We start from the raw sequence: 24,953 nt of genomic DNA on the forward strand, positions 1-24,953 counted from the left end.
ACACAGTGAGTCAATGATGGCTCGCGGGCCGGCTTAAAACGGCTCGTGGGCCGTAGTTTGCCCATTCCTGTGCATGAGCTTCTGCAACGTCGGCCCTCCCCGGTCACCCCAGTGGCGGGGCTTTGCTTGCTCCTGGAGAGAGGGAGGGTTTTCAGGACTAGACATCTGTTCTGGAGACTCCCCCTCCTGCCGCTCTATGGCCAGCGTCCTGCCCCCTCCGCAGGTGCTCAGATGCCAGCTGCTAATGAGGCTCTGCTAATGCTAAGCTATGCCAAGATAATCCGAGCCGCTTGCTGCCAGCGTCTTGAAAGGGCCCAGGAGGGCTGCAGTGGCCGACAGGTGCAGCACTCCCTAAATAGCAAGCCCAAGCGTGTGCCTATAAAACCCGGGGACATGCCTAGCGCCCAAGGAGAACTTGCTGAGGGCTGTTCAGGAAGGAGCCTGCCACGAAGCCTGCACCAGGTAAGTGCCAGCCAGAGACCCAGAGGAGAAGGAAGCTGGTGAAGAACGAGGCATCAGCTGTAAACCCTGCATGGAAACCAGGGAGTGGTCAGATTGGAAAGAGCCCCCGGCTCTCCCTGGGAATAACCTAGCCAGCCCCAGGGGGAGATGGAGGAGGGAGGTGATGATGAAGGCGCCCGCCAGTCACACAGGGCCTGAGTGCATTGAGCAAGGCACCCACTGCCCACAAAGTCTGGGCATGACTCTCCCGGCTCTGTCCCCGCAAGGGGCCGGGTGCTCCACGGTCACTGGGAGTTGGGCGGCTGTTCCTGGTTTAGGGGCACAGCCACCGTCAGGGAGAAGGCGTGACTCTCCCGGCTCTGTCCTCGCAAGGGGCTGGGTGCTCCACAGTCACTGGGAGCTGGGCAGCTGTTCCTGGTTTAGGGGCACAGCCACCGTCAGGGAGAAGGCGTGACTCTCCCGGCTCTGTCCCCGCAAGGGGCCGGGTGCTTCACGGTCACTGGGAGTTGGGCGGCTGTTCCTGGTTTAGGGGCACAGCCACCGTCAGGGAGAAGGCTGCAGAGCGCACAGCCGCAGGGTTAGTCCTTGAGCCCAGTGGGAAGGACACGTCTCTGATGGCGAACGCAGGACTTTAGGGGCAGCTCTCTGGTGGGCGTCAGAGGCCGCCCAGCCCAGGGGAGGCCAGGTATCTGGGGCAATGGGCCCATGGGACACACAGGGGCCAGCCTGCAGCCTGCCTGGTTAGAGTCACCCTGTGAGCGTGCTGCCAGGGACTGGGGGACGGACGGGGAGAGCCCAGGCGGGCATTGGCTGAGCTCTTGGGTCTGGTACAGTTCGGGGGAGCTGCCGAGTGGGGATTTTGTTTTGGACTGTTAAAGTTAAAAGTCTAAGGGTCCCCAAGCCCAGGACAGGGGATCACCCCCCCAACCCCCTCGCTGTGACTGGAACACTAAGTAAATACAACACAGGAGTCCCCAGAGGAAGAGAAGGTGAATGCAACAGCCCTTGGGGTCCCAGTGGGCCACGGGCCTCGTGCCGGGGGAGAGGGAATACAGCCTGGGCAGCACAAGGACTCAGGGCTTGTGCCGGACCCTGGCCTGGGCCCTTCCCCTGGGTCCCCCCGGCACTCGTGCTGGGTCAGCAGTGACGTCTGGGCTCAGCAAGGCCAAGATTTCGCTCCCCCTTTCAAATGTCAGTCCATCCCCGTGCTGGGGCGCCTGGCCACTTGGCACACCAGGAGCTCGCTGCGGGCCAGGGCCAGCGGCACAGCCAAGGGGCCGGAGCCAGCGGGGCGGGCCCCTGCCAGTCATAAATAGTTGCCGGCTGCACTGGCCCCACGAACCGGATAGTCCGCTGGGAAAGCTGAACTATTTCGTCTCAGTGTAACTCTAGAGCGGAGTCGCATCACAAGACCCTGCCCTGTGAATAGAAGAGTCCCAGAGAGGCTGGCGCCTTCTTCAAAACAACATGCGACCCCCCCCAGAAATAAATACACGAGCTGCCATGGGGGCAGTGCAGCCGGGGGGCTTGAGGTTCTGCCCTTTGAGCAGGATTCCTGGCAGGGCGGGGGCGATGGAGGGTTTCCAGGGTCCCTGTTGGGGTCTGTCGCTGCAGCTGATGCCAGTCCCCATAGCAAGGACACGGTGCGGAGGGCACAGAGAAGAGCTCATGGAGAGACCCCATCAACAACCAACATCATAACCCCAGTGGGAGACATCCTACCCGCCCAGGAGAGGCAGGGCTGATGCCCGCTGCCCTCCTATGGGCTGGCACTGGGGTAAGTCAGCCTGGACTTTGACCCAGCTGGTCTGGGGGTTTCTGCCGGGAGCCAGGACGCCTGGGTTCTACTCACAGCTCACATTGTAGGTGAGGCATCGTCCCCCTCTGGCCCCCGTTTGCTCAGCTGTAACAGGTCTAGAAATCCCAGCGCGAGGCTGAGAGGTGCCATGAACTAATGCCCACAGAGTGCGCCGAGAGCCCATGCTGGACGGGGCTGCAGCGGGCGAAGGGAAACGCCAGAGCCAACAAAATGGCTCCTTGGTGGGAAGGGGGCAGTTTGACTGTCCCTCTGGTCCCAGTGCCGAGAGCAAACCGGGCAGGGGGCCTGTGTGGGGTATCGCGCTCCTGGGGAAAGCGGTGCAGGGGCCCTGGTGAGCTGGCTGAGGGGGTGCCCGACCGTGTCGACTTGCCGTGAAAGGTCACAAGTAAAAGGAACCCTCCCAACGTGCCAGGAGAACTCAGTCCGTCTGACCAGCTCAGCAGGGACACAAGCTTCTAAGCTAGCCCAGGCAGAACAAGAAAAATCCCGCCCTCCCTGCCCGCATTCTGGCCCAGGCCCTGACGGCATGTGCTGCAGATCCCCCCAGGAGGCACTGAGAGTGCCTGGAGGTGTGAGTGTGCCAGAGTCACGCTATCAGTGTGCAAAACTGCATAGTGCCAGTAGGGTTCCCAGCTCTGCACCAGGCCAACAACAGAGGGGTGTGGAGTTTGGCTGGGATCCCAGGGGTGGGAAACAGCCTGGTAAATCATGGAACATGCCCTCCCCGCCCCCATCCAGACCCTCTTTGTTCCACCTGGGAGGAGTCAGAGATTCTCTGTATGACGGGTTGGGACACAGAAACCCCCTTGGGAACTGCCACATAATGTGCTGAGACTACCTCTGAGCCAGTTTTCCCTGGCAACTTCAGTGCCCTGCCTGGTTGTGACAGACACACAAGCCTGCAGCTTTCGGGGGACGTGGTTCAGACCTGGGTCTGTGTTTGTAGCAGGCTAAACTGAAAACAGCTTAAGAAGTGCTCCTGTCTCCAACACCCAGATACCCAGTTCCCAGTGGGATCCAAACCCCAAATAAATTGTTTGCCCTCTATAACACTGATAGAGAGAGATGCACTGCTGTTTGCTCCCCCAGGTATTAATACTTGCTCTGGGTTAATTAATAAGTAAAAAGTGATTTTATTAAATATAAAAAGTAGGATTTAAGTGGTTCCAAGTAATAACAGACAGAACGAAGTAAATGACCAAGAAAAATAAAACAAAACACGCAAGTCTAAGCCTAATACAGTAGGAAACTAAATGCAGGTAAACCTCACCCTCAGAGATGTTCCAATAAGCTTCTTTTACAGACTAGAGTCCTTCTCAGTCTGGGTCCAGCAATCACTCACACCCCCTTAGTTACTGGCCTTTGTTCCAGTTTCTTTTAGGCATCTCTTTGGGGTGGAGTAGAGGTTACCTTTTGAGCCAGCTGAAGACAAAATGGAGAGGTTTCCAGGGGCTTATATAGTCTTTTTCCTGTGGGTAGAAACCTCTCTCCTCTCCTGTGTAAAATCTCAACAAGATGGAGTTTTGCAGTCACATGTCTATGAATGATTCAGCTTTTCGCAGGCGTTCCCAGGAAAGCTCCGACGTGGACTGGCGTCTCCCAAGGTCCATTGTTAGCCACGTACTCCCAATTACTTGAATAACTCCTTCATACTCTGTTGACCAAATCTGCCTTAGGTGCTTCCTACGGCAAACATTCTAAATACAAGCACAGAGTCAACACTCGTAACTTCAGATATAAAAATGACACGTGCATACGAATAGGATGACTCCATTCAGCAGAACAAAACCTTTGCAAAGATGTGGTGTATCTAGCATAAAACATGTTCCAGTTGTGTCATATTTACACTCATAAGCATATTTCTATAAAGCCTTATGGGGTGTAACATCACACTCAGCACAAACGCCCCCTGCACTCAGCACAGCTGAGCTCAGCTAGGAGACGCCTGGCCTGCGCCCAGCCCTGTGGCGGATTCACCAGCAGCCGAGGCCCCCCTGTACCCGCATTTAACAGTGACAAAGGGGGAGTCAGTGCCAGCGCCCTGGGAGGTTTTACCTGTGGGACTCCCGGTGACTGTCACGGGGAAACCCTGCATCCAAAAGCAGGGAGCATGGGGGCTGAGTTAGAGCTGCGGCTGGGAGCCCTGACAGAGCCCACCCCAGCACGGCTGTTGCCATGGGCTGGTTTAGCTGGCAGGCACAGCCACCGGGCACCTCCTTAGATGCCTGCTGCTTCTCCAGGAGGCGTCGGTGCCCATGCACCAGTCCCCTCCGAGTGTCGGTCTCCAGGATGATCTTGCCGTGCCGGGTTGGGGGTGCTAGGACAATGGACCTGGGGAAGATGTGCCACCTCCACGCACAGGTCAGGGGAAGGACTCAGAGGGCTTGAATGCTCCCTCCTGCGCTGAGACAGAGCCGCTCTCGGGGGCGAGAGCACTACAGAGGCAGGGCTGCCCTTGGCCTGCCCGCAATGGAGAGCAGCTGGGGCTAGGGGCATGGAACACCAAACACCTGGCTTCTGGCTAGCCCCCGTGCAGCAGGCCTGGGCCTGGCTCCTGGCGGGGTCTCAGCAGCTGTTTGTCCACCTGCCCTGGCTTGGAAGGGCAGAGAGGAGCTCTGCTGGGAGAGGCGCTGGATGGCTCACGGTGCATTGACAGAGCTACGCAGCGGCTCGACGTGGGGCAGCAGAGCTGCGTGGTGCGGCCTGGCAGGTCTCAGCGCCACGCGCACCAGCGAGCTGTCAGCCCCGGACACAGGCAGTGCTGGAGCGTCTTCCCTGAGGGGGCAAGCTGTTCCCTCATGGGGTGGGCTCTGCTCAGCCCAAGGCAAGTAGCCACAGAGGGTTGAGGCTCAGTGAGGAGGCGCCGCGGGTGCAGATTTGGTGCCCTGCATACATGGGGGGGCTGGGCCCCGGGGCGCTCAGCCCGGTGTATTTCTCCAGCGCTAAACCCTCTACCAGCCCTCTGCAGACTAACAAGCAGCGGGGGACGAGGGGCAGGTCCAGTCCAGTGTCCCCAGGAGTTTAACCTGTGGCCTCCACTAGCCCCCGGCTCCCCGGTGCTGGAGAATGGGCGAGAGCGGGTTACGTGGCCTCCCCGAAGGGGAGCACCGGAGAACATCCCCATCCACACACACAACACCTGCGTCCTCCCATGGACACGCAGCCCCCGGGCTCTCGGCTCAGCTCTCCCCTTTCCTCGCCAGGGGACAGGATGGAGGAGAATTTTTCCTGCCAAGTCAAGAAGATGGCGCTGGCCTTGGGAACGTCTCTGACGGACAAGGATATTGACCTGCTGCCCTCGGAGATGAGACATCACGGTACGGAGGAGCCGGGCCCTACCCGCCCTGGGCTTGAGGCTGGCTCCGACCCGGGCCCCGGGTGCACGGCGGGGGGAGGCTCATGCAGATGCAGCCCCGGTTCTGGGAGGGGCAGGGGTTTGTCCCCCAGCTCTCCTTTTTCGGCCAGTGAATTCAAAGGCGTTGAAGGGGCTCAGCTGGCCCCCGGGGAGGCCATCCCAGACTGCAGGGCTGGAAACCAGCAGCAATGAGCCCGGGCCTTGAGGCCCCTTCTTGGAGGGGCAGTGGCTGGTTTGTCTCCTGCTGCGACGGGCAGGTGCCCACTCGCCCCCCCCGCCCGCTTCCTGACGGGTGGGTCCCCTGCCCCTCTCTGCCCACAGCTGCCTTCAACTACAGCAAGTTCTTCGAGTACATGCGGAAGTTCCAGACGCCGAGCGAGCAGCAGGAGCAGTTGCGCAAAGCTTTCCAGCTCCTGGACAAGGACAACAGCGGCTTCATCGAGTGGAACGAGATCAAGTAACGGCCAGAGGCTTGTACCCTCCCTCCCCCTGTCCACCCCCCCCAGGGCACACACCTGCCCCCCCCCCCCCGTGGTGCCCCACCTTGCCAGGGGAGCGCTGGGGGAGCTAGTGCTGCGTTATTGGGCTGGCTGGCGAGAGGCCTGTGCTCCCCAGGGCTAAGCGCTGCCACGGTGCCCCCGGCTCGGGGGTGGGATCCAGGCTGCAGCAGGCCCGGGAGCGGCTCTGGGTGCTGGCCCTGTCTCCTCTCAGCCCATGTTCCCAAGGTCTGTGGGCATCCATCAGCTCTCAGCCCAACAAGCCCCTCCCCAGACAATCGAACACCACCCTGGGGCCCCATAGGCCGACTCTGGCCCATCCCCTCAAAGCCCACCCGTCGCTCTGCCCCGCCCGGCACCGTGAAACCCTCCTTGTCCCAGGCCAGCTGAGGCCCCAGCCGCCTCCTGATGTACCCGCAGGTACATCCTGTCCACCGTGCCCAGCACCATGCCTGCGACGCCCTTGTCAGACGAGGAGGCTGAAGCTATAATCCAAGCGGCTGATGCAGATGGGGATGGGAGGATTGATTTCCAAGGTAGGGGGCAGGCTGGCGGCCGGGGAGTCCATAGCACTTGCCCCTGGGGGATCCAAGCTCTGCGAACCCTGCCCCCACTTTCGCTGGAACATGGGACCCCTTTGGAGCTGCCCTTTGCAGCACGGGGGGGAGGGATGTCAACCTTCAGTGGAGACTTCGGGGCTGCCTGGAAGGCACAGGAAGCCAGCTGCAGCGTTCAGTCTCCTACTGCCCATCTCCCCGGCCTCAAAGCACGGCTCACCCCGAAACACACGGCAGCCTGGCCCAGCACCCACGGCTCCTCTCCCCCGTCTCCCTGCAGAGTTCTCCGACCTGGTCACAAAGGAGAAGATCCCCAAGAAGAAGTAAGGCAGGAGGCAGAGGAGAAGGAGCGCCCCACTTCCTGGCACCAGGCTGCCTGCTTTGGGGGCAGCCCCCCGCGGAGGCCACCGCCGGCCGCCCATGCAGCACTGTGCTTGTCCTGTGTGTTCTGTCGCCTAGACCCCAATTTGGAGGGGAAGGGACTGCCACACCTGGCCTGGCGGGAAGGGGAGAACAGGGGTGGGTACCCAGCTGCATACCAGGCCCAGAGCGGTAGGAGGCAGTTCTGGGCCAGGGCAGGAGGGAGGGAGGGCTTGAGAAATAACAACCACCCCACTGCAGCTTAACCTCCCCAGCACACGACCAGCAGCAGGTGCATTCGAGATGGTGCCGCTCTCCCTCCGGCCTCCCACCCCGGCAGAGTGTCAGGGCCAGCCAGACCGGGACTGGAGCAGAAAGACTGAAGAAAAACCAGACCCAACCTGACTCCGAGCCTTGGGCCTCCTGCATCCATTCCCTTCCCCCGGCTCCTCCCCTCCCACTCAGACTGGGCCCAGCTCAGCACGGTCCCGAGAGCGCTGCCTGTGCCGGCTGGATGCTCTCTGCCCAGAGAAGGGCGAGTTCACCACTGGCACAGCCAATGGGGCCTCCTACCACGGGCAGCAGCTGCACTAGCGCCAGGAGGGTGGGGGTGTGGGGTGGAGAAAGTTCCTATTTGCAGCCGCTGTCCTTGTGCCGTGTCCTGCGTTGCACCCGCCCCTGTCCCTGCCCCACCGTGCGGGGGCAGGGGCAGCCTCAGCTCTTGCATTGCAGCCCTGGTGCCGTTTGCATCCATCGGGTCCGTTTCCTGCCCCGAATAAAGACTCTCTTGTGATCCTTTCTGCAGCCAAGCCCTCTGCTTTCGCCTGGCCAGCGCTGGCACAGCTAGGGGCTGGGGGAGAGAGTGCGCACCGGCCCCCGAGCCTAGCCCCTTCCCTGCACCCATGGCAGCCTCAGGCAGGAATTCCTGCTGGCCCTAAGGGCTTGGCCGGACAGAGGGCAGTTAGTGGCAGAGAGAAGCCAGGAGGCCTGGCTCCCAGCCCCTGGCTCTGGGCATGGGGAGACCTACTCAGGATCCACAAACCCCACTGGACTGCTGAGGTGAACCCCTCTACCCCGCTCCCCAGCATGCAGCACCAGCCGTAGAGCTGGGGGTTAAAGTCCCTCTGGACACGTCCCAGGGCCTGGCACCGCTGGGCAGTGCCTGTTCTCAGAGCCCCATGAGCACGGCTCAGCACAACTGTGGCCCATTCTGAGACGGAGCAGAAGCTGGGCCGGGAGGGGACGGACCAGAGAGGGAAGCTGAGAGCCAGGGAAGGTGCTGGTGCGATGGGGAGAGAGGAGGAAGAGGAGACCCCCCGAATGCTGCAGTGAAAGGGGTCCAGATTAATTCGCCGCACCCCTTCCCCGACACCCCCAGCCTGGTGCGCCATACTGCACTGGGGCCAGGCCCAGGGGTGCTCAGTCCTTAAAGTGAGGCGCACGGCGCAGGGCCGAGCTGCCTGCACTGTGACGCTTGCTTCCCTGCTGCGACGAGTGTGCGCGGCGTGAGAGCCCCGCGCTCTGCTCCAGCCGCCGGGGGAGATCCCCCACCCCGTGCCAAGCCTGCTAACGTGTTCCAGACTCCCAGCTGATACGGCTGGGTCAGCTCATAATCGCCCCCGCCCTGAGTAGACACCAGATTGACCCGCAATCTCCCCAAGCCGCAAAACCTCTGGCAGCGTCTGCCCTTCTCCCCAGAGGAGCAGTTCAGCTAATCCCCCGCTGAGAGGTCCTGTTATCCCACCTAATCCACTAAACAAGAAGCTGGTTTTCAGCCTCCTTAATTGGGGCTCTTTGGCCTAGCTTATTGTGGCTGCACTGGTCGCATGGCCTTTCTAGCCCCGTTCCTCCAGCGGGGATGGGCCCCACAGGGGCAAACAAGGAGCACGGCAGTGGGGATGTGGCCAGAGCAGGATAAGGTCCGTGTGGAGCCGCCTTGGCTGACTCTAGAGCTGTGGGCGGAGAGGACTCGCCTTCAGTTTAACTTCTCCCTGGTGCAGAACACGGGAGCGGAGCTGGGCGAGGCTGGACCCAGCAGCTCGGAGCGGGTGATCCGTCTCTGAACCAGAATTCCTGGGGCGGGGACCGGGACAGATCTGACCGATGCAACAGCTGGGGCCCCAGACACCATCGCCTGGGGGACATGGGGCAGCATCTCCAAGAACATGGCATAAGGAGCCAGGCCAGCGCTCACCAATGGGGTGCAAATCTGTCAGGCCAAAGGACACTCCCCTTCTGCTCGAGCTAAGGGAGCAGCACCGCTCGCTGGCAGCAATAGTGGGCTGTTAGCCGCCACAGCGGGCGACACCCCCCCTTTGCCATTGGGGTACGCTGCCTCGACACTGGGGTTAGGGTGAGGTAGCAGCAGGTGCAGGAGCACCCCCAGGCTGTTGTCAGCGCCAGGGCCCTCGGGCCCGACAGAACCATGGGGCAGGCAGCTCAGGGCTGCTCTCCGCCCCCGTACAACCCCATAGGCCATGACTGCAGCAGGGGACTTTGGGAAAACAGGTGAAATTCCCTGAGCTGGACCAGGCTATGGCAGAGCTGCCATTACAGCCCAGGTGTTCCTGGCTCCCAGCCCTGCTCTTACCCCACTCCACCTGTGCATGAGCAGGCCCTGGCTCCGACGGTGCTGGGCCTTGCAGAGATGCGCCCCAGAGTCCACTCTAACCCCCCGCTTCCACGCCAGCCCCGAGCCAGGAGCAGGACAAGGGCTGTTTGGTTGCACACAGCTGAGCCTGAGTTCTGTCTTTGCTCTGCTACCCAGAAAACGTCTCTGTGCCGATGCTGGGAGCCAGCTGAGGTCACTCAATCAGGGTGAACTGCAAACAGAACGGGGCAGACAAACCCCAACCGCTGGTGGATCTTCCAATACTTAGATTTACCAACCAGCACAGAACAGCTTCTATAGTACCTCACTGGTTGCTTAGAAGTCCAAACAACACAGTTCCCTTAAAGTGCCCAGCCTCAGGCCTCCGTCCAGACACACACGTCAAACATAGGATGATAAATTCTGAAAATCTTACCTCGTCATATAAAAGAAAAGGTTCTCCTGATCCCAAAGGACCAAGCCCCAGACCCAGGTCCATTGATAACTTAGATCTTCCCCAAAATACACACTTATAGACAATTCTTGTTAACGGAGCTAAAATTTATTTAAAAAGAAAAGAGAGAGAGTGTTGGTTAAAAGATTAATATACAGACAGACTTGAATTCAATTCTTGAGGTTCAGACACAGCAGAGATGAGCTTGTAGTTGCCAAAAGTCCTTTTAGAAATAGTCCAGAGGTTATAGTCCAATGTCCATATTCAGGGTGACTCCAGTCAGTGACTGGGGATCTCAATCCTTATGGCTTAAGGTTTCTCCCTCTTGAAACCCAAAGCAGATCTGAGATGAAGCAGGATCGTGTCCCAAGGTTTTTATACATTTCCAGCAGCTTTTTGGCCTGAGAAAACAATAGACTTAACTCTCCTTCTCCCAAACACCCTGGCAATTAGCACAGGGTAATTTATCCATTACACAGTTCAGATCCAGGTTACCACAACCTTCAAAGAGCCATAGAGACAATAATACTATTTCACTCAAGTATCATCACAAATGTTAATATTTCTTTTTTGATCTTTGAATCAAAGCAATAGACAAGACTTGTTTGCTGACATCACAAGCCCTGAGCAAACATCTCCCCTTGAGATCTCTAACAATGCAGACTTGCATTTCAAAGCTCTATTCATTTACGGATCTTCCTAACCAGTCTCTAAAGTTCGGCCATGGGTCAGGTCAGTCTGAGTTAATTAACTCTTTCTGGCCCTGTCACCTTTCAATGAGATATTGTATTACACTCACAATGTCACACCTGCTGCACTCCTTCCCCGGGCCGCATGGACCAGAGGGGGCAGCCGTGCCCCAAGCCTGCGCCAGCAGACGGGAGCGGGGGTCATCCAGCAGGAAAGGCTAAAGCCATTGCTGAGTGACGCCTGGCTCCCTCGAGGGAAACGTCCCAAGGAAGCACTTGGCCCCATTCTAGCAGGACAGACGCGGCTGCCTTTCCGTGAACACGACTCCCATCAAAGGGAATAGGAGACCTGTGGGTGAGGACGGAGTCCATGGGCCGACCGACCTCCCCGCCAGGGGCCCGGACTACTGCCTGCAAACCAGACCCGGGAGCCCTGCAGACAGCTGGCTCACCGCTCTGCGATTCAGGCTCCGTTTCCACCGAGGGTCCCGGGCAGCCAGCCAGGATAAAGCTACAGAATCTGTTGTATAACTTAGCCCATTTATTCAGGTCTGAACTGGGCATCGGCCTAGAAGTTAGCCAACGCTGCTGCTCGCGGGATGGAGAGATGCTGCCATGAAATGGCAGGGCTGAGCCTACGACCCAAAACTACGCCAGCATCGGCCATCCAACTACATTGTACCCACCGCTGTGGGCTTCCCGAGCTAGCAGGGCTGGGTGGGGTTGCAGGACTGCTGGCCCACTCCAAACTGATCTGGAAGCCCCAACCCGAGAAGGGAACCTGTACCTAGAACCCCCAAGCTAGCGCCAGGACTGGCTGGGGCCGACTGGCTTGGAGCAGGTGGAGATCACAATGCCTGGGGGTACAATGATCTCGCTACAGTTCAAGTCACATTTAAAAAAATGATGCAAAGAGAACGGGGGAGGGCTGGAGCCTGAGCCGCTGTCCCATCCAGGGAGCTGTTCACAGCAGCTGGGAATCCGGCCCGGGGATTGTAGATGCCCAAGTGAAGCGCAGACGAACTCTGACCCCGAAGGGAGAGTCTTGAAAGCGCTAGGCAAGGTGCAGGAGCCGCATCCCTGCTCCAGTGCATGGCCGCATGAACGCCAGCAGCCAGCGGGGACAGAGACGGCACAGGGGCTTAACAGGAGCTCCGGCCTCGGCAAGCGATGAAAGAGACGGATTCGGCAGTATTACTGGGCAATGCCCTGTGTGGCTCGGTTCAGCCCAGGAGAGCCCAGGCCAGGGTTTATTACTTGGGTTACAGCTGTGGGTCGAGGCCTTCCAGGGAGCTGGGCGCTGCCCCACACACCGTCCCCGCCCCAGAGGGCCCAGTCTGGATAGACAAGGGAGGAGAACCAGCCCCACCTTCACACCGGAGGCCCAGAGAGACGAAGGGACTCACCCAAGGCCACGCAGGGAGTTGGGGGTGGAGCTGGACCCTGAACCCAGGTCTCTCACCTCCCAGTCCAATGCTGGCCCCAAAAGGGTCAGGACTGCACCCCCAGAGCTCCCCAGGCCCCAAGCAGCTCTTTGGATATGGCGAGAGTAGGGGAAGGGACGGGGGCCTGGTGCGAGGAGGCAGGACACCTGGGTTCCATTCCTGGCAGTTGAGAGTTACCTCCCGTGTGCAATAGGGCTGGGACTGAGACACCTGCGAGGACCTTCCTATGCCCTAGTACCCTGCCCTTCCCCTCTGCGCACAGAGCTGAGCAGCACCTTGGGGCTGCATTTCCAGAGCCACCGGGGGCAGCGCAGAGCGCCCGGGTTGGGGGGCAGCACAGAGGGTTGGGGGCAGCACAGAGCACTTGGCTGAGGGGGTAGCACAGAGCACTTGGGTGAGGGGGTAGCACAGAGCGCCGGGGGCAGCACAGAGCACCGGGGTGAGGGGGTAGCACAGAGGGTTGGGGGCAGCACAGAGCACCAGGGTGAGGGGGTAGCACAGAGGGTTGGGGGCAGCACAGAGCGCTTGGGGGCAGCACAGAGCACCGGGGTGAGGGGGTAGCACAGAGCGCCGGGGGCAGCACAGAGCACCAGGGTTGGGGGCAGCACAGAGCGCCAGGGGCAGTACAGAGCACCGGGGTGAGGAGCGGAAGGTGCCCTGGGATCATGGCCTTGGCCATGCAAGGGCTGACTCCCACCAGGAGGGGAATTGCTCTCCCCCACCCCCCCGCCACGCCAGATTTCACATGATGAATTGATGTAGAGCCTGCAGCATCCAGGGCACACCGGGGAGTTAGCTCTGATTAATGCTGCTGGAACAAAGGGCGGCTGACGCGGTGTTGCTCTGCCCTGGATGCCAGGGGGGGCGAAGGGAGTTCCACTGGCACTGCGTAGCCCAGCCCGGTGCCCAGCTGTGAGCTGGCAGTGCCAGCCCCACCCTGCTGCCCGAGGGGAGCAGAGCCCACTCCCATTCTACAGATGGGGAAACCGAGGCACAGAAGGAAAGGCACCTAGCCAATGCTCCTGAGTCAGGCCATCCCTTGCTCTCAGACTGCCCTTCTTTTTACGTGGGTAGAGGACCCTTCTTTGGCGGTTCAGGATGGGGCTGGCCGGAGGAGAAGGGGGGCTATTGGTTAGACAAAGGACGCTCTGGCTCCAAGAGGGACGCTCTCTGTATAGCAGCAGGGACTCATGCCACACCGCTGGGATCTCACCCCCAAGGCTGGCTGGAATTTGGGGACGGACAATCCAAGAGACAGAGGCGTCGCTCTGCTTTGTAACAGGACTTACCAACTCCCCCATTCCCCGGTTATTCAGGCCGGGGAGTTCGAATGCCGGGCCTCCCTGCCTGCGGGGCCAGGCACTCTCCTATAGTAGGCAATTCTCAGCAGCAGCAGCAGGGAGGGACGCTTGGAGGGAACTCGGGGACCCAGCGAGCAGCGTTACAGCCCAGAGGCCTGCTCATGGCGCCAGTTAACTCCCAGCGAAAGGCTCTGCTGGACCAGGGCTGCCGCGCAGCCCCCTTCTCACGAGCTGTTTTGCAAGCTACGCAGCCCCCCCAGCTGCATTCAGCCCCGTTCGCCTCCCCCCCGCCAGAAAGCAATAGACTGGACTTGTTCCAGGGATAGTCAGTCAGGTGACAACTCTGTTCTGGGCAGGAACCGCCCTGGGGCTGGCAGGTGGCGGTGGGCAAGGTCGCCCAGTGCAGGAGGACGCCTCCCCAAGCAACCAGGCACCTTTCCATCTGCTGCGAAGCCACGATGAGGCCTGACAAACTCATTCCACTCGTGGCGTAGGCCCGAGCCCAGCTCACAGCGTCCTGCCCTGGGCACGGTGGGGCGACAGCCGGACAGTCCAACGGGGCTTTTCCTTCCCTGAGGTCTAGGTCCCAGCTCCACGCTTGATGGAGGGTTTGTTCCCAGCGCAGTGCCGGTGTCTCTGCCCCAGCGCCCCACCAGCCAGGTCCCAGTCTGAGCCGGTGCGTCAATCCCTTCGCTCTGCACTGCCCAGCGCGGACCTGATCTTCAGCCTCTCATGTGCAGCGTGAGGAGCCGGCTCTGGTGCAGTTCCTGCCACAGGCTCATCTCCAGCTGCAGGTCGTGGTTGGCGTAGAACACCAGGGCCTTGTGTGTCAGGTCGAAGTAGTGATCGGAGTAGGCCTGGTAGTCGGGGGTGATGAACCCGTAAGCGCTCACCTGGGAGAGGGGGTGGAGTTAGCCAGACACTGCCAGGAGCCCTGAACAGCCAGGCACAGATCCCACCTAAAATCCCACTTGGGGAGGGGCCAAAACAATATCCGACCCCCACCCCCAGCCCTTTAAAGGGAGATGTGGGGCAGAACCTGATCAGAGACCTCCTGCCTGTGGTGTACGAGCCTCCCCTGACCCACTCCCATGTGTGTGTGTGTGGGGGGTGTCACCCTCATGAGGGTCTTGCCAGGTCCGTGGGGGCGGGGGGAGATTGTTGCACCCACTGGGAAAGTGCAGATAAAACTCTCCTGCAGCTCCCAGCTAAGCGAGCAGGGCAGGAGCCCTGCAGCAGCAGCGATGCGCCACGCACTAGGGCTGCATGGCCAGACACGGGGACCGCGCGTGCCACACACCAGGGCAGAGCCATCACCACAGCGATGAGGGAACTACACATGCGCTAACTGCAGCGTGTGGCTCGCAGCAGGGCTAACACACCAGGCCTGCGCAGTGCAGCCACCAGCGGGCACGGCGCATGGACCGCAGCGGGACAATGAGCGCAGGCCAATGCAACGGCTGGGGCCCAGGCAACACAGGGGTGCACGGCTAGGCACATGGGCTCGACCAGCAGGCTCCAGAGAGAGGCCGGAGGGAACGCAGGCTGCAGGGGTTAAAGCAGGCTGCTGTCCAAGGAGTCCAGCACAGGGGCTGGGGAGGGCGAGGAAATGACCGAGTCCCTCCCGTCCTAAGGCTGGCAGTGTGCCCTGCGACCAGCAGATGGCACCTTCTGCCTTGTGATCAGGGCAGAGTAGCCTGAGCGGGTTATTAGCCGTCCCTACCTCATCGCAGGTGTGGAGGGCAGCCAACAGCATCACTGCCCCGGTGGAGGGACGGTACAGCCTCCACTGCGGGGTGTCCAAAATGCCGGAGCGAAGGAACCTGCCAGCCAGGAGAGAAGAGGGAAGACTACAGCTGCTGGTGGGGACCGTGCCTTCACCCCACGGAGAATTCACCCACCTGGCACTGGGACAGAGGATCCCCCCGCTGCAGTTACCCGTCTTCTGGCGGATGGCTCCCCTGTGAGCCAGCCACACAGGCCCTGCAGATCAGCTGGGCTCCCTCCCTGCCTCCCCGGGGGGCAAAGGCTCCGTCTCTGCAGCGCTCGAGGGCTCTGGGGCTGCGGGGCCCTGGATCCAGCCCTCCCCCCATGGCAGTGCAGGGCCGCGGGAAGCACTTGCAGCCAGAGGCTCCGACGCAGGATCGCTACCGGTTCCTGACGTAGCGGATAAAATCCGGGTGAAACATCTTAAACTTCTCCGCCCGCAGGTCGTTCCCAAAGTATCGCTCCGGCCTGTGGGGAGGAGATGCGCTGGTGTGAGAATCCACCCGGCCCGAAGGGACTCCCCACAGGCATGTCCTCCGCCTGCCCAAGCTGCTTGGGTCACAGCAGAACAATGGCCCGTCCAGCTCAGCACTCCCACTCCCAGCTCTGCGGACATTAACCGAGCCCCAAGGAGTGGTCTCCTGCTGCCCCTTCGCTGAACGACCAGCATCAGAGCAGGCTGCTGCTGCGGCTAGCGACCGGACGCCGGGGCACCACGGGCAGGGAAGCTTGGTCCTGCACCTGGCGGAGAGCAGAGGCCTGTACTGCACAAGAGAGCCTCCATGTCTATCCTGGGCCACGCGCAGAGATCTCCAGGCCTTGGTTTGCCCCACTTTGCCTCAGGAGTCTTCACAAAACCCTGCCCCCATGCCGGGACCCCTGCCAGCTGGCCTCTGTCACATGGTTGTTAAACAAAGGAAATTCACCCACAAAAAACTTTGTTAAGCAGCACCAGGCTCCGAAATGCTGGGTCAGCAGAGTTGTGGGCTCTCAGCTCCCCCATAACAGACACTGCCCCCTTACCTGTGCCTGATGGGACCTGGCCCCCACTTCCCAAGCATTACATGGATGGCAGGCTCCCCTCATGTGGTGAGCAGTGAGCGCACAGATCTCCTGGAGCGTGTCACGGACCTTGGGCAGCACAGGAACCAAGCAGCCTGTTTCAAACCATGGACCCTCCTCCCTGCCCCGGGACTCACCGAGCACCCTCATCTGGGCCTCTGTTGACAGGGCGGTGGGTCAGGGCTGCCCGGAGCAGCAGGTAATCTCGGTCGTGGTCCGGGAGGAAGATGTACTTGATTTCCTGTTGCAATGTATACGTCGATTAATGGGGTCTTGGCCCCTGGCCCAGCACTGCCTTCCCCACCCTATGGAGCCCTCGTCTGGGCTCTTTGTTTGCTGCTGCCTGACCTGGGGGGGTGACAAGGCAGCCGTGCTTGGCCCGGGGCTGGGAAATCCCAGAGTCACCCCTGGCATTCAGTACACCTGGCAGCCTGGGCTCAAGATAGGCCCCACAACAGGGCTAATATTGAGGTGCATCAGGAGAGGCAGTGTGGGGAGGCCAGGGCTGGGCTAGCAGAGGGGCTGTGGGTTGGGAGTGCAGGGCATCGGCAGAGCGGTGCGTGAGATGATAAAATTAATAATATTGCGATGTTCATCCGTAGATCTCACAACACATTACAGGTCAGGATCATTCTCCCCATTGTGCAGATGGTAAACTGAGGCCCAGGGAGAGAGGGACTCGCCCGTGGTCACCCAGTAGCTCAGTGGCTGGGGCAGGAATAGAACCCCTGTCTCCTGAGTCCCAGTCCAGTGCTCCATCCATTAAGCCACACTGCCTCCTTGCTCACGCTGCTCAGACACCCGGGCTCTAGCCAGCGGCATCAGCGTGTGACGGCCAGGGCAGGCGCGTCCCCTCACCAGAGTCTGGGGCAGCTGGCGGAAGCCGTCGCTGGCGTAGTTATGCAGCGAGTTCATCATGGTGTTAGTGGAGAAGACGTAGAAGGAGGTCCTGCGGCCCACGTCTCTTTCGAAGCCCTTGGTGAGGGCCCCGTTGACCCTGCGAGGAGAGGAGGAGAGTCAGCTCTGCAGGCCGCTCCGGGGACTGAGAGCCGAAAGAGCCCGCACCGCCTTAGCGCAGCTTCGGCCACAGGGACGTTCTTCCAGTGCTGGAGAGAGCGTTCCCACAACGCCCTGGGGCTGCTGGAGCCAGAGGGATCTGGTGTTGCCGCAGGGCTTCTCCAGCGAGGGCCACAGACGAGCTCTCGGCCCAGGGGACCAGGCGCCCGCGGCTCCGTCCTGGAGCAGGCGAAACAGCTACCGATGGGGAGCAGAGAGCACCGGCCAACATCTGACCCTGCCCTGCTTACGAGTTTCACCTGCCACCCCCTGGCCAGCCTGCCCCCTCTTCCTGCTCACGCCGGGGGAGACTCCGGCTCTGCCTGTGCTATGCTCTGCCTGCGGCGCAAACGCGACAACCCCAGCCCACGGCCCTCATGCAAACGTCACTCGGTGCATGACTGAGCGAACTCCCCTGTGGCCTGCATGATGCTGGGGGCCCTGCAGGGGGCGCTGTCACCCTGAGTACAGGTCCAATTCCCCCCCCCATCCCGCCCCCCCCGCTGCGCTGCCCAGCCCCCCAGCGAGCTCTCCCCTGGGGCAGGAACGACCTCCCCACTGCACAGCCAGCCCTTCTGGTGAGCTCTCACCTGGGGCAGGTACGACCCCCCCGCACCACGCTGCCCAGCCCCCCAGCGAGCTCTCACCTGAAGACGTAGTCGTGCCGGTCAATCGCAGCCCCTGCCCGGGAGCCGTTCAGGATACCACCGTTGCCCACCACGGCGCAGCGGATGCAGGGGGAGACGCCCGCAGCAGCTCCGGGGCGGGCGTCGAACATGCGCCCATTGGCCGACGTGTTGAGACGGGTCAGCGCGTCCCTCACAACTGGAACCACAAGCCAGGGGCAGAGGGTGAGCTGGGGGCGGCCAACGTGCCTGGCACACGGCAGGCTTCACCTCCAGGCACGGGGGCACAAGGGGAACTCCAGTGTGTGTGGCAGAGCAGGGTGCCCAGCTGCCAGTGCTAGCCGGGTTGGAGACCGAGGCAGATTCTGCTCCCCACGCGGCAGACCCAGCACCGCCTCCTAGGGGCGGGAGTCACCCCCAGGGCAGCGCCAGGCCCCAGCCTTCCTGGGAACAAGCGGCCAGCGCTCGGCTCTCAGGGCGACAGACAGCTCCTCCCTCGGCCCCGTTCGCCCCTCACGCCCCACCACGAGCTCTCACCGGGCCAGCCGACCTCCTGCCAGCCGTGGGCCCCCCCGTAGCTCCGCAGGCGTTGATACTCAGCCAGCCGGGCATGCCGGGCCCACTGCAGCACTGGGATGGCCTCCAGGAAGACGCTGCTGAACTTGGTGCTTGCGATCCTCTTCCTGATGCCACTGGGGCACCTCTGGCAAAGCAAAACCCGAAGAGCGGGGGATGAGGAGGAGCCAGGCAGCCCCGCCAGGAGGGGGTGGGGGGGCCTACCAGTGGGGGGCGGGGGGGAGCGGTCTTTGTGTGAGCCCAGCTCGAGGCCAGCGCTAGACACAACCAGGAGGCCCCTGGTCTGGGCAGCCATGCAGGGGAGCTCAGGCTGGCCCCTTGGAGCTGCAGGATGAGAGGTCGCCGAGGGGGACGACGGGAGCCTGGCGGCAGGAGCCCGGCATTGTCCTCACTGGCATGGCACACCCCTCCTGTGCACGACCGCGCAGTGACACTTCCCCCTCCAGGAAGGAATCCACGGCCTGGAGCCCCCAGGCCTTCACCCCCCCAAGTGCATACCGAGTTCCGGTACGTCTCGTCCCGGCCATACAGGTCCCCCAAGAACGGCTGCAGCGTGGCGCTGGGGGCCCTACTGCCCAGCGGGGTCACCGGTGCCTGCGCTGTCATGGCTCTGGCTCCAGGCTGGCGAGCGCCGAGAGGATCCCTTGGGGCCGGGGGCAGAGAAGAGAGCAGTTTCACGGTGCGTTCCCCCTCGGCCTGGCAAGGTGTCTGCCTGGCAGAGGGGGCGCGGGCCCTGCTGCTTCGGGCTGCATGGTTGGCCCCTGTAGCTAGGGACTGCGCCCCCATGGCTAGTTACAGGACGGCACCCGTGGAAGTGCCGGCCAGCGGTGCCATATGAAGGCAGCTACGCAGGAAGAAACAGGGCATTAAAGGAGGCTCTGCCCCCTCCCTGCCCCCCTGTTCCTGCACATCAGCTCTGCCCCCAGGCATGGGAGTTTGGTCACCGCAAAGGTTAAAGCCCCGAGGTTGCACAACCAGAACCCTGCCCCCCCCGTCCCCCGGGGCATGTGGGAATGGGACCCGACCCCCTGCGGTGCTGGATTGGAGCGTGAAGATCCCGACTCACAGAGCAAGGGGAGCAGCTCCCCACCCCGGAGCCGCACACAGGAGGGAGGGGCAGCGCCAGCCGCCCAGCCTGCTCAGCTCTCCCCCGAGGAGACAGGCAAAGCTCCGTATCCTGTTCCTGATCCCGGGCCCAGTCGCTGCTTGTGAGGGGAGGATTAGAGCTCAGCACAGACACCAGTGCTAAGCCAGGGCAGCAGGGCAGCAGCCCCGCTGAGGGGAGGGCCACAGGCAGGCCAGGGGAGTCGGGCTCGCATCCGGCTCTGTAGGGCAGACAGAAGCGGGAGCAGGGGCCCGTGACCCCCCCCTCCGTAGGGAGCTGGGATTCTGAGTGTGAAGTGCTGGGCAGCCGTTCCTGCCTCACAGCAGCCCCCCCCCCTGCAAACGCTTCATCCCCAGCTGCCATTCAGGGCAGTGGGTAAACGCACAAAAAGGAGCCGCGGGTTCGTTTGCTTCAAAAGCAAAAATCCCCTGGCCTGCAACGCTGCCTCACAGCCAGCGCCCCAGAGCCCGTCGCCCTGCTCCTCTGGCCCGGGCGGCCCCAGGATGGGCCCCACACCCCACCGCGAAGCAGCCAGAGGGGTAGAGGGAAAGTCACAGGGGGAAGGGGGTCCCTGGGTTTGCTAATCATTATCCGCCTGCTGTTCGGAAAGTTCCAAGGGCACAAAATTGGCACAAAGACGTGAGCGAGGGCGAGACGCCACCGCTGGCAGGGGCAGCTTGGCAGAGCCCCAAGGCAGGGAAATCCCCCCAGATCAGCAGAACACGGCACCCTAGCCACGCGTTTCTGCTGCTCCCATCGCTGGTGTCTACATGCTGCGCTACAGGAGACCCACGGCAGGGACGGTGTCGCCTTCCTCGCAGCTAGAGCCCTCCGAGAGCAGAGAGGAGACCGGTTGGTCTTTACCTGTAGGAAAAGCTCGGGAAGTTTCCCCGGCTGTAGTGGGTCCTGGCTTGGTACAGAAGCACCAGGGTCCCGGCACCCAGCAGGGCCCAGCGCAGGGCCCAGCTTCGCAGGCGGACCATGGCTGGCGCAGCGGCACCGGCAGGTGTTGGAGCAGGGTCTGGGCGACGCGGCGGTTCTCGCGGCCCCGTGGAAGCTGTGGAGCAGGTGCAGACACACAAACCCGGCTCACGGTCGGCCTCTTCGTGCACACAGCCCCGAGCGGCCCCTCCGGATCCCCCCGCCTCATACCTCTCCGCTCAAATTCTAACCCAGCTGCGTTTCTCCAGGATCCCAGGCAGCCTCGAGGCTAAAGCACGTCAGCTCTGCCAGCAGAGGGCCCTTCGGAAAGAGATCAGGCGGATGGGACGTGGAGTGGACGGCTCTGTCCGGACTGGAAAGGATCCCAGAAGAGGGCGGCACAGAAAGGGGGAAGGGGAAGAGACCGTTCCTAGGAATCTGCAAGGAGAACTCCATGCTATGCAAGATGTGGCTTCCCGTCCACCGACCCACCCAGCCTCGGTCCACCTCACTGCCTGCCTAGCCCACCTCCAACCCAGCCACCCCACTCCCATTAGCTTCCGTCCCATAGGGGCTCTCTGCCCCTGCCTCCTCCCTGCCTTTGCACCTTCCAGCGGCACTGCCTGATCACAGAGGGCTCTTTCCAGCCCTGGGATGTGTCTCTGAAGCACCTTTGGTCGCACTGGAAATTACGGGCGGGCGGATCGTACGTGCACTGAGCTCGGTGCAGCCCACAACGGAAACCCCAGCTGTAGCACACACAGGATGTCTGATCAGCCAGCCGCAGCAGGGCCCTCCTGCATCATACCAGTAACATCTGCACGCTGGAGGAGGTCCTTTGCTGGGGACAGCCTGTGAGGGCCGGGCAGTCTGAAGTACTCACTGGGTTTGCATTCCTCCAGACCGAGGGATTTCCCCAGGGCTGTTTGTTTAGACCGTTCTAGGTGCCCTTTATCAGATCTTCAAAACAGAACAGAGAGGTCAGTCCAATGAGACCGGCCAGCGTGGAAAAGGGCGCATGCCGAGAACTTGGTAGCTAGCTGAGCAGGACGCATTCAGGGCCACACGCTGCAGGGGGTTGCTTCCTGGGTCAGCAGCACCCAGGCCTGAACCAAGGGCCGGTCGCTGCACGATGGCCTCTCAGCCCAACCCTGTGGGAATGTCGGCTGGGGCATGGCCCCCAGGGAGGTCACACTCCCAGCATCATCCTGCAGGTTGTTATGCTGCTGCTGTCTGTGGGGAGGGTGGTAAAGGAAAAGCAGAAAAGTCCCAACTCCTCCTCTCTCCCCTATGGTCAGTAACTGCCCCCAGACCTGGAGGAGCCGTCCTGGCCTCAGGGCGCCGGGCAGCACGGTTAACGCACAGCAAGGCAGCCTGGTTGCTCTCAGAGGGAGGACAGAGAACACGGCCCCAGCTCCCCACTCCCCGGCACAGGCGGCCCGGCTTCCCATGCTCACACGTGAGCCCAGGGCTGACTCACCGGCAGGCGACTGTGTTCAAGATCAGCAATTGGCTTGTGACCTTTAACAGGCCGTGGGATGGATCCAAACAAGAACACATTGGGGAACCAGGAGAGCCACAAGCCCATCTTGGAGCAGAGAAAGGCCCCTCCCGCACCTTGCCATCCATCTCACATCCCCTTCCCCCGCCATGGTCTGTCTGGGGTGTTGGGATGGTGCCAAATCAGTGTGGCCATACTGAATGAATGGTGGGAGCGTATCTCGGGGGAACACCCTGCAGCCCCATGTTCATCCTTATGATTGTGTGGGATCAATGTTGAGTCTGAACTTTTGATGAGCTTAAACTTAACCCAGACTTGATGTCTCTGTCTGAACTTTTAACCGAAGCTCTGACCTGCGAACTACTCATGACACCCCCCCCTCCCCTTAAGTAGCCATCTCCCCTTATCTCTTTTTGAATTTACATTTTAACCTGTTTTATCCTGTAGAATCTTGATTGATTATACATGACCATTATGATCTGTTAATCACTTTGTTTACTTCTGTGTATAAATATTGATGCTCACCCCTAATAAACTTGCCACACTTACTCTGAAGCCTTTCAAGCTAAGGATAGTGTGAGCCCGTTGATCAACGAATTGGTGTCTGGTCTCTGACAGATTGTGAGCCCCATACCAACTCCGCACGAACTCGGGTGCTGGAGAGGTGAGTGAGGACTTGCTTTTTTACCTAACAGATCCAATGCAAAGTTTATCACGGTGGGTGTCTTCAGAAGGCTCATGATGCACTGAGCATTGTTCTAGTAATGTTATAGGTTGTAATTTCATGTATATAGTTATGAGGCTGAAAATGTGACCTTGTGGCTTAAAACAAGCCCAGGCAAAACTCTCCAGGAACAGAGAAGCAGTTCACACCTCATCAGGACATGGATGGGACAAACCCAGCCCAGCCTCACAGGAACAAAGGACGCTGGCTTAGGCAGCAACAAAGGATCTGTTGGACTCTGGAGTGAGTCACTTCCCTCCCCTTGGTCAGTTTGGGACTGCGATGAGGTAATGCTCGCCTGACCCTGAAGGGGGGGCAAAGCCAAGAGGAAAGAAAGGACACGGTAAAAGGGACGTTTGCCATGCTCTCTCTCTTCCACCTACATCTACAGACACCACCACCAAGCCGTTGATCAAAGGGGAGAGCCTGGCTGAAGGCAACCAGCCAACCTGTGGTGAGAAGCATCTAAGTTTGTAAGTGTTAAGTGTTGAAAGTGTTAAGATCGACTTAAAATGCGTTTTGCTTTTATTTCATTTGACCAAATCAGACTGGTTGTGCTTTGACTTAAAATCTATCCTTGTAGTTAATAAATCTGTTCGTTTGTTCTACCTGAAGCAGCACGTTTGGTTTGAAGTATGTCGGAGGCTGCCCTTGGGATAACAAGCCGGGTACAGATCAATTTCTTTGTTAAATTGACAAACTCATATAAGCTTGCAGTGTCCAGCGGGCATAACTGGACACTGCCAGACGGAGGTTCCTAGGGTTGTGTCTGGGACTAGAGATATTGGCTAGTGTCATTCGGTTGCACAATCCAAGCAGTTTACATGTCAGAGGCTGTGCGTGAACAGCCCGGGAGTGGGAGTTCTCACAGCAGCGCAGGGTCAGGCTGGCTCCCAGAATCATGGACTGGAGTGACCGAGCAGATCACCGGTCTAGATAACACCAGGGAAACGTCACAGCATAACTTGACATGACTGAAACATGGCTGAAGGGCTGCAGTGTTAGCAGAGCTTGAAATGAGTTCAATGGAGAGGACAGAGGCTGCAGGATGGAGGATAGCTCGGGATTTCTTAACCCCCGCTGAGTTAAGAAAGGCAGTTTCGCTGATGCATCATGAGGAGGGAGAGTCAGTTACGGCTTATTGTGCTAGCCTGTCCTCTAGCTGATACGGAGGAAGGGCAAGTAACAGATTGGTTATACAATAATTTAAGGGAACCTAATAAAGTGTTTATAGGATCTCAAGAGAAGTTGGATCAGGCTAGATTGATTAAAATGACCTGAGAGGCCGAAAAGGTAATAAGCAGAAGTGGCTCCTCCCAGAAGGCCGTCAGCGAGGTTTCTTACTGCAACTGAGCAGGCTACAGCGGTCCTAATCACGCCGGTATGGAATGTGGAATGGGACAACCCAACGAAGGACGCAGAGGGTCTGGTGGAGGATCAGTGCGAGTGCAGATATGGGCTTTACTCCAGGAGAAAGGAGCAGATATGGTTTGTTTAGATGGATGACCTTTAGAGGTTCTGTTAAAGGTTGTGAGTGATTTGGCAGGGAACAACTTACAGCCTCTGCCATAGCCTGGGGGTAGGGCTGTTGAGCTTGCGGGAACAGGAGCGGGAGATGTGGTAGGCCCTTACGGCTTGTTGTCCCAGGAATTGGCTCAGATGGACGTGGCAGCTTCCCGTCAGAGTAGCTCCACATCTCAGTAGGGTTGCCGCACCCTTAGCAACCCCTGCCCCCAAGATTGAATGTTAGTGGCTAAACTGCAGCCCCACGTAACTGGTAAACCTTATGTGGAACTGGGGCAGGTGGGGATGGAAGGAAACATAGAATGGTTGCTAGTATTAATTGATATTGGAGCGGAGGCAACTTTGATGAAATCGGTGCAGGAGGACGTGCAGAAAGGACAGACTATTCCTTTATTTGGATTTCAGGGCACAGGAGTGAAAGGAATTTTATTGAAAAACCTGCCATGGGTGATAGGACACAGTAAGTTTTGGACAGATACAGTGGGTCTGTAACAGCATGACTGAAAATGCCATCTCAGGTGCAGATGTGGTACAGCAGGAGAAATGGATAATTGATCTGGCA

The 24,953-nt window shown here is 60.1% G+C and overlaps 2 protein-coding genes across 5 annotated transcripts; one reads left to right on the forward strand and one right to left on the reverse strand.

The window, feature by feature from the left end:
• Positions 1–436: 436 nt before the first annotated feature.
• Positions 437–7,854, forward strand: PVALEF (parvalbumin like EF-hand containing). Of its 2 annotated transcripts, XM_054048026.1 has the most exons (5): positions 437–462; positions 5,485–5,598; positions 5,958–6,093; positions 6,554–6,669; positions 6,971–7,098. In XM_054048026.1, the coding sequence occupies exons 2-5, from the start codon at positions 5,493–5,495 to the stop codon at positions 7,015–7,017; spliced, it is 405 nt and encodes a 134-aa protein (XP_053904001.1). In that variant the 5' UTR covers positions 437–462; positions 5,485–5,492; the 3' UTR covers positions 7,018–7,098. The 2 variants fall into 2 exon arrangements, with proteins under 2 accessions (XP_053904001.1, XP_053904000.1); XM_054048025.1 differs by lacking the exon at positions 6,554–6,669 and having other exon boundaries at positions 6,971–7,854.
• Positions 7,855–10,180: 2,326 nt separating this feature from the next.
• Positions 10,181–23,430, reverse strand: LOC128848404 (alpha-N-acetylgalactosaminide alpha-2,6-sialyltransferase 2-like). Of its 3 annotated transcripts, none has more exons than XM_054048374.1 (10): positions 21,250–23,430; positions 20,586–21,080; positions 19,115–19,259; positions 18,578–18,743; positions 18,062–18,239; positions 17,217–17,355; positions 16,496–16,599; positions 15,681–15,764; positions 15,253–15,379; positions 10,181–14,422 (listed from the first exon to the last, which is right to left on the reverse strand). In XM_054048374.1, the coding sequence occupies exons 2-10, from the start codon at positions 20,702–20,704 to the stop codon at positions 14,252–14,254; spliced, it is 1,233 nt and encodes a 410-aa protein (XP_053904349.1). In that variant the 5' UTR covers positions 20,705–21,080; positions 21,250–23,430; the 3' UTR covers positions 10,181–14,251. The 3 variants fall into 3 exon arrangements, with proteins under 3 accessions (XP_053904349.1, XP_053904348.1, XP_053904350.1); XM_054048373.1 differs by having other exon boundaries at positions 20,586–20,778; positions 20,874–23,430; XM_054048375.1 differs by having other exon boundaries at positions 15,253–15,352; positions 20,586–23,430.
• Positions 23,431–24,953: the final 1,523 nt, after the last annotated feature.

Source organism: Malaclemys terrapin, chromosome 13 (genome assembly GCF_027887155.1).
Source record: "Malaclemys terrapin pileata isolate rMalTer1 chromosome 13, rMalTer1.hap1, whole genome shotgun sequence".
Lineage (NCBI taxonomy): Eukaryota > Metazoa > Chordata > Testudines > Emydidae > Malaclemys > Malaclemys terrapin.